Source organism: Nicotiana tabacum, chromosome 8 (assembly GCF_000715075.1).
Source record: "Nicotiana tabacum cultivar K326 chromosome 8, ASM71507v2, whole genome shotgun sequence".
In the NCBI taxonomy this organism is placed as follows: domain Eukaryota; kingdom Viridiplantae; phylum Streptophyta; class Magnoliopsida; order Solanales; family Solanaceae; genus Nicotiana; species Nicotiana tabacum.
The window spans coordinates 68,923,975-68,936,388 of NC_134087.1; the positions used below are offsets into that span (position 1 = coordinate 68,923,975).

General features: G+C 33.7%; 1 protein-coding gene across 1 annotated transcript; it reads left to right on the forward strand.

Moving 5' to 3' along the window:
* Nucleotides 1-1,506, forward strand: LOC142163144 (uncharacterized). The gene is made up of 2 exons (XM_075220397.1): nucleotides 1-668; nucleotides 771-1,506. Exons 1-2 carry the CDS (start codon nucleotides 1-3, stop codon nucleotides 1,504-1,506), a joined length of 1,404 nt encoding a protein of 467 aa, XP_075076498.1.
* Nucleotides 1,507-12,414: the final 10,908 nt, after the last annotated feature.

The following is a 12,414-nucleotide window of genomic DNA, read 5'->3' on the forward strand; positions in this document are numbered from 1 at the left end:
ATGGAGCTTATACCGATAACATCAGATAGAATTGAAGAAATTGTTGAAAGTTCTTGTGCTTCTCAGAAATCAAGAAAAAGAGTGAGGAGAAAGCTGAAAGAATCTCCACCATGTAAAATACTTAGGCACGATGCGTTGCCTAAGGAAGTAAGAGTTGGATCAATTTTTGAGAACAAACAAAACATGACTAAATTTTTCTGCAGCTTCGAGATAAACCAGAAAGTTGAATTCACTGCTGTTAGATCATGTTCAAAGAGATACAAGATGAAATGCATCGTGGACAAATGTGGTTGGAATGTACGTGCTACCAGAATAAAAAATTTCACACTATTCAGGGTGATAAAATATCATAACATCCATGAATGCTCGGTTGATGCAAGAAAATTAGATCAGAAGCATGCTACATCAAATTTTTTAAGTGAACAAATTATAGAACATGTTCGAGACAAAAAGATAGAGGTTACACCAGACTTTGTAGAAAATAAAATGAAAAAGAAATTTGGAATTGACATTGGTTATCACAAGTCATGGCGTGCTATTCAAAAAGCTATTGCTTGCATAAGGGGAACACCTGAAGAAAACTACCAGATTCTTCCTTCATACCTACACATGATGGTGGGTAAAAACCCAAGAACATACACAAGCATAAAAAGAGATGCGCAGAATAGGTAAGCAAAACAATACTAACCATCAGCCTGAAGTTTCAAATGTTCCTATTTGAAAAACTTCGCATCTTATGATTTGTTTTTTTTTTGTGTTTCACTATACAGATTTGCTTACATGTTCTTTGCTCCTGCGACATCAATAGCTAGTTGGTCCTACTGTAGACCTGTTATTGCAGTAGATGCAACGTTTTTAAAGTCAAAATATCGTGGTATTCTATTTGTTGCTGTATCAAAGGATGCAAACAATCAAATCTTTCCTCTATGTTTTGGTGTAGCAGATTCAGAAAACAATGAGGCATACATTTGGTTCTTCGGGGAAATGAAAAAAACAATTCAAGTCCATCGTGAACTGGTTTTCTTGTCAGATAGAAACCAATCGATCGCAAATGGGATTAGAAAAGTTTTTCCTGAAGCTCACTATGGTATCTGCCTCTATCACTTTGAGAAAAATTTAAAGCAAAGACATGCAAAATCCACGGTAATAAATCATTTTCAAAGTGCTACAAGGTCATACAAACGTGAAGATTTTAATCAGTTAATGTCCCAACTCAAAAGTATTGACAAGAAAACATACAATTACATAATGGAAGAGCCTCCTGAGAGATGGGCTCGATCGTGGTTCCCACGGCGACGTTATGATATGCTAACAATAAACATGATAGAATCAATGAATTCCGTTTTACTAGAAGGGAGAGAAATGCCTATTTTAAGAATGTTAGATTTCATCCAAGAAAAGTTGGGAGAGTGGTTTTACGAACGAAGAAAAAAGGCAAATGAAACTTTTCACAGAGTATCAATATGGGCAGAAGAAGAGATGACTAAGAAGATGGACTTGGCTTGAAAAATATTTGTGAGTATATTTATTAACTTCAGCTTTTTATATTTGTTGCAGTATTTACTGCTTACATTTAAAAAATTTCATACTTTTTCATTTTGAAGCAAAAATATACTAATATAGTTTGTCTTAATTTTTTATTCCTTGTTAGGTGTTCAACCTTGAATCAATGTTGTTTAGAATAAATAGTGAAGGAATCGAATTCATTGTGGACTTAAAGAAGAGAACTTGTGACTGCCTGGAATTCCAACTTGATGAACTGCCCTGTCACATGCAATTGCTGCTATAAATAAGAGATATTTGCAGAAATCTGATTACTGCTCAAATTAGTATTCAAGGGAAACATGGTTGAAAACATATGAAGGACATGTGAATACCGTGGGAGATCAAAAATCATGGAATATACCACAAAATGTACAATCTGAGATCACAAAACCTCCCGATGTAGAGATTTTACAAGGAAGAAGACAAAAGAAGAGGCATATACCTGCGACTGAATCAGTACTATTCAAGTCTACCAAATGCAGTCGATGTAAACAAGCTGGGCATAAAAAAATAACTTGCTTGTCTTCTCCAACACCTCATCCATATTCCAAGAAACACACTGAAAAATACTCCAACCTTCAATAATCCTTGGTCTAAATTTAGACTTTCTTTATTGTATGACATAATTGAAATGTGATTTTTTTCATAGGAATAAAAAAAATAAGCTCTTGGACTATTTTATATACTGCTAAAGTACAAATCACTCATTTTTGTTGCGCATGCTTACATGTTTGGTTGCATTTTAAAAAAGTACGCAATGACTTCTACGACAAGAAACATCAGCTTACAGTATGTGAAATACATACCCTTAAACACACACACACACATACACACACACTTACACACACATACACGTACAACACACAAAAAGAAATGCATGTACAAACAAAAGCTGCAACATCTCTAAGCTGAAGTTATAGAAAAAGAACATAATAAAAACTAAGAACCATACTGCAACTAAGAAATATAAAGCAAATACCAACAAATAACAAGGATAATGCAATAGAAAGCTAATAACAAAGAGGATGACAACTACATTGATATAAAAATAGATAAGAACAACAAACAAAGTACAAACAAAACTTCAGCTCTCTAGGCTGAAATTATACAAAATGAACCTAAAAACTTCAGCTCTCTGGGCTGAAATAAACAAAAAACACAATATTAAAACATAAAAAAAAGGATTACAAACACTAACAATCATCACCACTATCATCATCATCATCACAGTACTCCTCAATTTCTCTAAATATCTCATCATCATCAGTATCGGAGATAACTATAGGGTAGTCGGGCAAAAGACCACTGAATCCAAGAAGATCAATCTTCAACTTGTTGAATTCATCACGCAGCTGACTTTGTTCGACGATTACTCTGTCCGTAAGAGTTAGAAGAGTCTTCAGGTTGTTTTGCAGCTTGGAATAGTCGTTCCAGCTGGGAAACTGAAAACTATCAAACTGCTACACAACCTTGTCGAACGAGGTTGAATAACCTCCACAACTATGTTCCAGGTTAAGCCTGTTCTTGGATGATTCATTTGCAAAGAGCTTTGGTCTGATTCTCTCCCAATCAGCCTTTATTTGATCCCACAAAAGCATAAGATTAGCCATCGCTTTGTTATTGTACCACTCACACTTCAAACTCTCCCACTTCTGCATAATTTCATCCATATTAGGCTTCCTACTTCTGCTTGCACCAGACATTTTTTCTTTAACAAAAGCTGAAAGACTAAGGTTGAATATAAATTTAAAGAAATATGATGGAAGTCTATGAATGACTATTAAATTTTCAAGTGAAGAGATTGTTAATATAGACAAAGAGTTCACCTAATCAATTTAATATCTATAAATGTAAAAGTAACTTTTTAGCTGTTTTTACTACTTTACGTTCAGAGAAATTGAATGAAACAAGATAAGTAGGTGGTAAAAACAAGTATGTGGTAAATGCAAAAAAAAAATGTAACTTCAGCCCTAATAAAACCCACAGTTTTTCTATAGTAAAAAAATAACTTCAGCCTGAAAAATATCTTTTCGGATCATTTACTATATAGTGAAAAAAAAGTTAAATGAAAGATAAAATAGGTGACAAAAGACAAAAAGTAGATAGTAAATGCAAAAAAGATAAGTATCAACTTAAAAAAATACCAAAACATGCCGAAGTTTTTGTCATAAGCTTTTTCAAAATCTTCAGCCCAATGTGCTGAAGTTATTTAGTTCATTTCTAAAAACTTCAGCACATCATAAGCTGAAGCTTTTTATCATGGATTCAATAGTTTTGTCGTAAAGCTTTTTCAATAACTTCAGCCCAATGTGCTGAAGTTATTTAGTGCATTTATAAAAACTTCAGCACCTGATAAGCTAAAGTTATTGTCCTGGACTCGATAATTTTTGTCGTAAAGCTTTTTCAAATAACTTACGTAGAAACTGCTTTAGTGTATTTAGTGATGAGCTGAAGTTTTTGTCGTATATTTGACACTTTTGTTGTGACTTTTAACCAAAACTTCAGCTTAAAAAGCAAAAAGTTATTTACTTCATGCTCAAGTTTAGCATGCTGAATTTCAACAAAAATATACTTGAAATTCATGGAAAAACACACAAACATATTTGAATCAATCCAAGTCACATAATTCACACAAAATAATGTATATTCACAAAATTCAATTTTGTTTTCACTTACATCCTTGGAAAAAAAGAAAAAATTAGTTTTTTGCTTACAAGTTATTCTCTATTCAAAAAATTCACAGAGTGTCTTCATATTCTCCATAGTCATGTCCTAGTTGCTCTTCTTGGTTTTCTTAACCACATTCCATGAACCTTCACTATGTCTTCAACTGATTCACAGGATCAGCAATACGAGCACCTGACACAGGTTGACGAAGTTTAGTACTATAATTTTTTTTAGCAACTATCGTCTTCTTTCATAAGAAAAAAACAAGAAAATATTGGCCAAAGACATGCTTACTGGTGTGCATCTGGGAATTCGTGGGAAGCAAAGATAGTGAAGGAGAAGTCCAATATACTTCATATGTGACGGAGAGTGGCCACATCAAAAACTCGAGCCCCAAGAAATTTGCTCTTTTTCCTAAAAGTTAAATTTATCAACTAGTAAAAAGAGCAAATTGTCCTGGAGCTCGAGTTTTTGTTCTGGCAACTCTCCTTCACATATGAAGTATTTCGACTTCTCCTTCACTATCTTTGCTCCCCACGAACTCCCTGCTACACCCAATAAGCATGTCTTAGCCAACATTTTCTTATTTTTCTTTGAATACAAATTTAAGGAAATATGATCGAAGTCTACGGATGACTATGAAATTTTCAAGTGAAGAGATTGTTAATATAGCCAAAGAGTGCAACTAATCAATTTAATATCTATAAATGCTGAAGAGATTGTTAACTATTTTTTGTTCACAGAAATTGAATGTAACAAGATAAGTAGTTGGCAAAACAAATAAATGCTAAATGCTAGTAGTTGATAAATGCAATAAAACAAATAGTAAAAAATAAGGCCACAAAAAGTAGGTGATATAGGTGATAAATGACAAAAAGTAGCTAGAAAATGCAAAAAAGATAAGTATCAAGTTAAAAGAAATACCAAAACATGCTAAAGTTTTTGTCGTAAAGCTTTTTCAAAAATCTTCGGCCCAATGTGCTGAAGTTTTTAGTATATTTCTAAACACTTCAGCACCCGATAAGCTGAAGTTTTTGTGTTGGATCCCATAGTTTTTGTCGTAAAGCTTTTTCAAAAAACTTCGGTCCAATGTCCTGCAGTTTTTTAGTATATTTCTAAGGACTTCAGCACCCGATAAGCTGAAGTTTTTGTGTTGGATTCAATAGTTTTTGTCGTAAAGCTTTTTCAAAAAACTTCGGCCAAATTTCCTGAAGTTTTTTAGTATATTTGTAAAGACTTCAACACCTGATAAGCTGAAGTTTTTCTGTTGGATTCAATAGTTTTTGTCGTAAAACTTTTTCAAAAAACTTCGGCCCAATGTCCTGAAGTTTTTTAGTATATTTCTAAAGACTTCAACACCTGATAAGCTGAAGTTTTTGTGTTGGATTCAATAGTTTTTGTCGTAAAGCTTTTTCAAAAATCTTCGGCCCAATGTGCTAAAGTTTTTTAGTATATTTCTAAAAACTTCAGCACCCGATAAGCTGAAGTTTTTGTGTTGGATTCAATAGTTTTGTTATGACTTTTAACCAAAACTTCAGCTCAAAAAGCAGAAGTCATTTACTTCATGCTTAAGTTTTTTCAAACAAAAATGTACTTAAAATTCATGATAAAAGACACAAACATATTTGTATGACACAAAAGTGAACTAAAAAAATAATTAATGTATATTCACAAAATCCAAATTATGTTCAACCAATCCTCTAATCAAAAAATTCACACAGAGTCTCTTCAAAATCTCCATAATCATGTCCTTCTTGTTCTTCTAGAGTTTCATAGCCGCTATCTTTTTTCCACTTTCCATGAGCCCAAAGATTGACAGTCAATTCTCTCCTGAATGTCAATGATTGACTTTGATCGAAATTGAAGACATCTTCTTTCTTCAACCGCATATCAATAAACTTAAGAGCAAATATACCACAATCAACACTACAAAAAACACATGAAAAAGAAATTGAAGAATAGTTAACACAAGGGCTAAAAATAATAAACATAAGATGCATGGTAAAACATATGCGAAACACGTACATGTTAGTCCATTGCGGTGTATTCATCCACATAATTTGAAATTTTTCCACAGGACTTTCCCCATAAAATTTATTGTGTGCCCCAAAATCCAAGCATTTGAGACAGTGTGGGATCAACCTGGCATAAATTCTGACATGTTCAAGCGCACGATCGTATGTTACACTGCCCATGGAATCATACACATATATAAATTTATCTTTAAAGTTCAAAATTCTAAAAAAGTAGTGCGTAGATGTCTGGCCCGTCCTTGGCTTAAGTTGAAATGGAAAAAATACTTTTCTATCAGATGCCCATGAGATACCATAGGAAAGGTCGAGGCCTTTTACGTAGTTGGCCACCTTTTCATTCGTTGATTCTTCCTCAAACCAACTAAAGTCCGTAAGTGGCTGAATAACCGCTTCTTCTTCTTCTTCTTCTTCTTCTTCTTATTCTTCTTCTTCTTCTTCTTCTTCTTCTTCAGCCTGTTGTTTGGATATCCTCTTTCTCTTTGGTTTGCTCTTTTTTTGATCCTGCATTCTCTTTTGCTTCCTTTTGTTAATTATCTTCATCTTTTCTTCCGAAGAATGAATACCATCCAGCTTAGTCATATATTGATCGAAAAGTTAATCTGTTACTGCACAACTTGATTTTGGATAACGTGAAAGGTGATATCAATATTTTTTGCGCAAGTAATATATGGCCACATCAATATGCTGCAAATGAACAACAACAAATGATAACATGTGAAATTACCACTATGAAGTTTAGAAAAAACACATTACAAAACTACAAACAACATGACAAAAACTTAAGCATATTTAATTTGAAGTGTTAGGCTGAAGTTTTAGCAAATAAGCTAAAAAACTTCAGTACTTTACTATGAATAAAGCTAAAGTTTTCCAAATTACAGTGCAAAAACATAACTATAAAAAATAAGCTGAAGTTTTGGGAAATACAGTTGAAAACCAATTCAAAAAACAAACTTAATAACTTACTTCATCCGCAAGATCAGAGTCAGGATCCATAAGCTCGGTAAAGAATGATTTTGCAATATCAAATCCAGCTAATCTGAATCGATTGGAATCATATTTACTGGCATCCATCTCCAACCACTCTGTAAATCTTTCGATCAATCCACCGTCTTGATTAACATAATGGAAGAGACACTTTCTTGTATTCTTTCCTACTTTCCAATCTTGCCCCCTTTGTTTTTTTTTATAAACTACATAAGGAGATCTCAACCAAATACTCTCCATACGAATCCTTTTCCCTTTTTTATCTGATTTTTCTTTTGCTTGCTCTTCCTGTTGTTCTGTCACAACTAACTGCTGCTGTTCAGCAGTAGGGGAAAAACTACAGCCATCGTGGCAGATGCTTGACCAACTACCTGCTGTTCACGACATTCTTGTGTCTCTTCACGAACAACAATAGCAACAAAATTACCTTCTGAATCAGTCCCTTGTGTACTACCAAGTGAAAATGAACATAAATTGAAGTTGGGGATATCACTGGTGTCACACATAGGAGAATTGGAAATCTTCCTTCTCTTAGGTTTTGGAAGAAGTTCTGATGCATCAGATGAGATCTGCAAAAGCAAGGAAAATATAAACATACATAAAACTGATAGAAAACACACATTAGGCAAAAAAACAGCTTGTAATTGAATTGCAGAAAATAACTACCTGGTCTAAGTGTTGCGACACAGATGGTGTTTGCATTGCAACAGATCCTGTATCTTCATGCAAAAAAAAACTAAATAATACTGACTAAATTTTATAAAAATAATACCAACACACTTCACACCTGTCTATGAGGCAACATGTGTGAATATATGTATTTCTCCTTTTTCATATAGCTGCATAAGCTCACTAAATTCTTTTTGAGCTGCCTCGAGTCTTTCTAAAAATTATTCAAAAACATAACAAAGAAAATAAAGTATGTAAAATTTTAAACTGTAAAAAATATACTTCAATCAAAAATAATAAATTCATGATCTATAGAATACCTTGACGTTTGTCTTCCGCTGTGGTTTTCCCAGGCTGCATGCCTTTGTCAATATCAGCATTTACAGCTTCATTTAATTGTGAACCAACGTCGAGGAGCATTGGAGTATTCTCTGGAAGGTTTTTCTCAATTCTACCTTCATTTAATTCAGCATCATCAGAGAGTTTTTGAGTTGTGTCAATTGAAGCACAACTAGTTTCAACTTCCACTGCATATTCATAAAGAGGGTGAATAGATCAACTAGTTTTTCTATATATATAACATAGAAAAAATTTATACCTGTAGTGAAAATTTCACTACAGGATATTATAAAAAAATAGTTAAAACTTCAACTCTAAGAAGGCTGAAGTTAGACAGTCACAAACAAAAACCTCGACAATTACAAACAAAAACTTCAGCTCTAGAGCTGAAGTTCCCCAGTTACAAAACAAAACATTCAGCAAAAAAAATGTTGTAGTTTTTACAAAAAACACAAACACATGAAACAAAACTTCAGCTCCAATCTAAGGTATCATTGAAATATTATAAACTTCACACTTTGTACATGTAGTAACAATTTCCTGTGTATCACCACCTAGAAGTTCTTTGCAAATAGCTAGTAATCATGCATACCGATAGTCTTTCCCAATAGTGCTAGACACATCACTCGCTTTCAGTTCTAAAGTACAAACATGTGCTTGATCTCCATCGCCAAACAAATTGCCTTTTCCAATATCACTTACCAAAGGACAACTCGGTGCATATTTTTCAGTGCCAACAACCTGATCATTTGAACCTTTCTCAGTTGTTAACTCTTCATCATTTTCATCTTTAATCTGTCTACAAACACTGGATTGTTCCTCTCCACCTTGTTGTTGAACATGTTCATCGCCTTCAACAGTCACTTCCTTATGTGTAGCATTATCATCTACGACTTTACATAATGCATCATGAGCATTATGTTCTTCAGTCTCAATAACTTGATTATCTGCACCTTGCTTGCTTCCAATATTCTCAGTTGATAACTGTGCTTCATCATTTCCATCTCTGCTCAATCTATCAGCACTGGGACGTTCCTCTTCAAATTGTTCTTGAACATGTTGATTGCCTACAAAAGCCGTTTCCTCACGTGTAGCATTTACATTTGCGACTTTATCTAATGCATCATCAACAACATTAATATCCGATGGATGTTCGTAACAGTCGTTCTCCCTATCATATTCTCGATGGTTACTCAAATCAAAATTGCCATCGTCCATTCCATTTGATTTGTTGACAATCTTAAACAATTGTTCAAACTTCTCATCGAAATATTCCTAGAAAAAATTTTATTAACAATGATTAATCTGAATAACATCAGCAGAAATAAAAAGACTTCTCTATAAATTAGCTTACCTTAACTTTTACAAAAACCGCATCTACAAAAGCAGATCGCTCCTCCTTTTTAAACTTATCAAAAACTTCTTTCACGATTGTGCTTCTTTCTTTTTCTGCATGCCTTTGAACCTCCATCGTTAATCTCTAGAATAGACACACAACAAAAATTCAGATATAGAACAAAACTTCAGCTCAAAAACATGTTGTACTTTTACAAAACACAAAACCAAAAAGCTTCAGATCAAAACTTACAGAACATATTGTGTCGAGTAATTCATTGTCATCAAAGTCACTTGTAGAACGGTTAGAACGACTTTGGGTACGAGATGATTTACCAATAAAAAGAGTTCGATTCGCTTCTTTTGATCGACTCCGACTACGTGGTGATTCACCAATAACAGGAGTTCGATTCGATTCTTTTGATCGACTCAGAGTACGTGGTGATTCACTAGTTGAAGGACCCGCATTAAGTACCTTTGAACGAATTCGGCTACATGGTAATTGGCCAATTAAAGGCATTGAATTCAATTCCTCTTCTGTAGGAATTATATCCAATACCCTAAAGCTGCGATATTTCTGTTTAATACAAAAACGTATATTATAAGAAGAAGAAGACTAATACATCAATATATTAACACAAAGACAAAAAAAGTAACTTACTTCATGACTACTGAACATCTCAAAAAGTTCGGGAAATTTAGGCTCTCCCACACATACATAACGTAACATCCTAGGAACCTGAGGGGTATCAAGGTACTCATCCTCTCTTATATACTTCTCCCGAATATCTGGGAAGCGCTTATAGAACCAAGCACATAACAGATAAGGAAATCTACCAAGTTTATACTCAATTGCATGGAATTTGTTCTGCTTGTCCAATGCATGTTTCAGTGAGTAAATGAGCTTCTCATAAGCCACATTACCCCAAGGATATTCAACACAAACCTTATCATCTTCAACAATAGATGCATACTCCTCATCACAGATGACTCGGTCTTTTTCCCAAACAAAATAGACTCTACAATAAAAATTTCCATAAGCTTCACAACATCATCATCGCTCTCGCATACGTGTATGTGATTCACAACATTCTTTGGAATTTCATTCCGAGTCATAAAATCTCGAATATCCTTCAAAGTCACACCCTTGGACTTACCAAAATAGCGCTTCAGAATATTGCTCTCTCGATTAATTGGTTTTTCAACATTATGTGATGTGATCCGCAAACCACACATAATGTGAAAGTCTTCAAAGGTGAAGGAAACATCATGGCCAAAAATCTTGAAACTAATCGAGTCTCGATCATTCGTGAATATTCGAGAAAGACACAGACAATGAACCAACTTCATGCTGCATTTGAAATTCTCCATAGCTATAATGTATTGAAATGTACCATTATGAAGCTTATCCCGTTGTGTAGGAGTCAAGAAAGTTGCAATTAATTTTTTCAAATCGTGGTTCCCCTTCCAGTAACCCTTAGAGTTAAACCAATCTCGAAACTCAAAATATCTTTGACCTGGTCTTGTAGGGGGAGCAGGGACATAAGGACCTGGGGGTATTACATGTAGTCTAGGTACTTTAGGTGCATTAGCTGCTTTGCGTACTTTAGCTCATTAGGATCTTTAGGTGCTTTAGGTGCTATCTGTTCAAAAAAAGTAAAACATACAAAAAATAACATCAGGACATTATCAAAAAGATCAGTTAAAACTTCAATCTCTACGAAGGCTGAAGTTCGACAGTTACAAAATAAAACTTCAGCTCTAAAGCTGAAGTTCGCCAGTTACAAAAACAAAAACTTCAGCTCTAGAGCTGAAGTTCGACAGTTACAAAAACAAAACCTTCAGCTCTAGAGTTAAAGTTCACCAGTAACAAAACACAAAAACTTCAGCTCACCAGTTGCAAAACACAAAACATTCAGCCCCATGTTGTAGTTTTTACAAAAAACAAAACACAAATTCAAATCCAAAAATAATGCCAAAAAATGAAAAAAATACTTTAGCTCCTATATAAGGTATCATCACTTTAATAGTATTATCTATTTAACTCTCAAATTTTTTTAAAATTTGGACGTCTAATCACTGAAGAATTTATAGAATTTTCATCAACAACATAAAAACTCGTTCAATAAACCTAAAAACACAACCGTAAAAGTAAAACTAATGCACTTATCAAACTAAACACTAAGAAACTATTTAATCATAAATACATGACTATCAAAACCAAAACCAGAAAATACCCAGAAAATCGTAAAATAAAACCCAGAAAATTAATGCAATGTACCTATGATTAAATCGTAATGTGGGAACAACGACGAATAGCAGTTGAAAAATCAAAACAATAATGAAAACCCTTTGATTTCAGAAAAGAACAAATCAAAAAACACGAATAACGGGAGAGAGAGACAGAGACAGTAAAGGACTAGCGTATACTTGGAGAGAAAGTAGTCTTTTAATGAAGAAGGGCAAAATAGTTTTTTTAAAGGCTTTTAACAAAAAAACGAGTACGGGTACAAACAGAAAAACAAAGCGGCTACAGGTTAAAAAGGGGCGCCCCGTGCAATTTTTACCTCATTATATCCCGTGTTACTTTCACTAATTAGTACGGTGTCCCATCATTTATTAACTAAATATAATTGAAAATGTGTACTTGCATTCAAAATTTCCAATTAGTAAAGCATAAAAAGATCTCTCCACATTAATCCTTCATTACTAGCAATTAGCATGAAATGACAGACTTAATTATATTATACATGGTTCTTATAATAATAAAGCCTATTCCATATGTAGTTGTTATATTATAATGCGAATGGAGATTGCATCCAAGTACCTAGTACATAAT

Excerpts from the sequence above, each read along its gene's own strand:
- LOC142163144 (XM_075220397.1), top strand. The coding sequence starts at position 1 with ATGGAGCTTATACCGATAACATCAGATAGAATTGAAGAAATTGTTGAA. Across the intron at positions 669-770 it reads AAAAGAGATGCGCAGAATAG|ATTTGCTTACATGTTCTTTG; the intron begins GTAAGCAAAACA and ends TTCACTATACAG.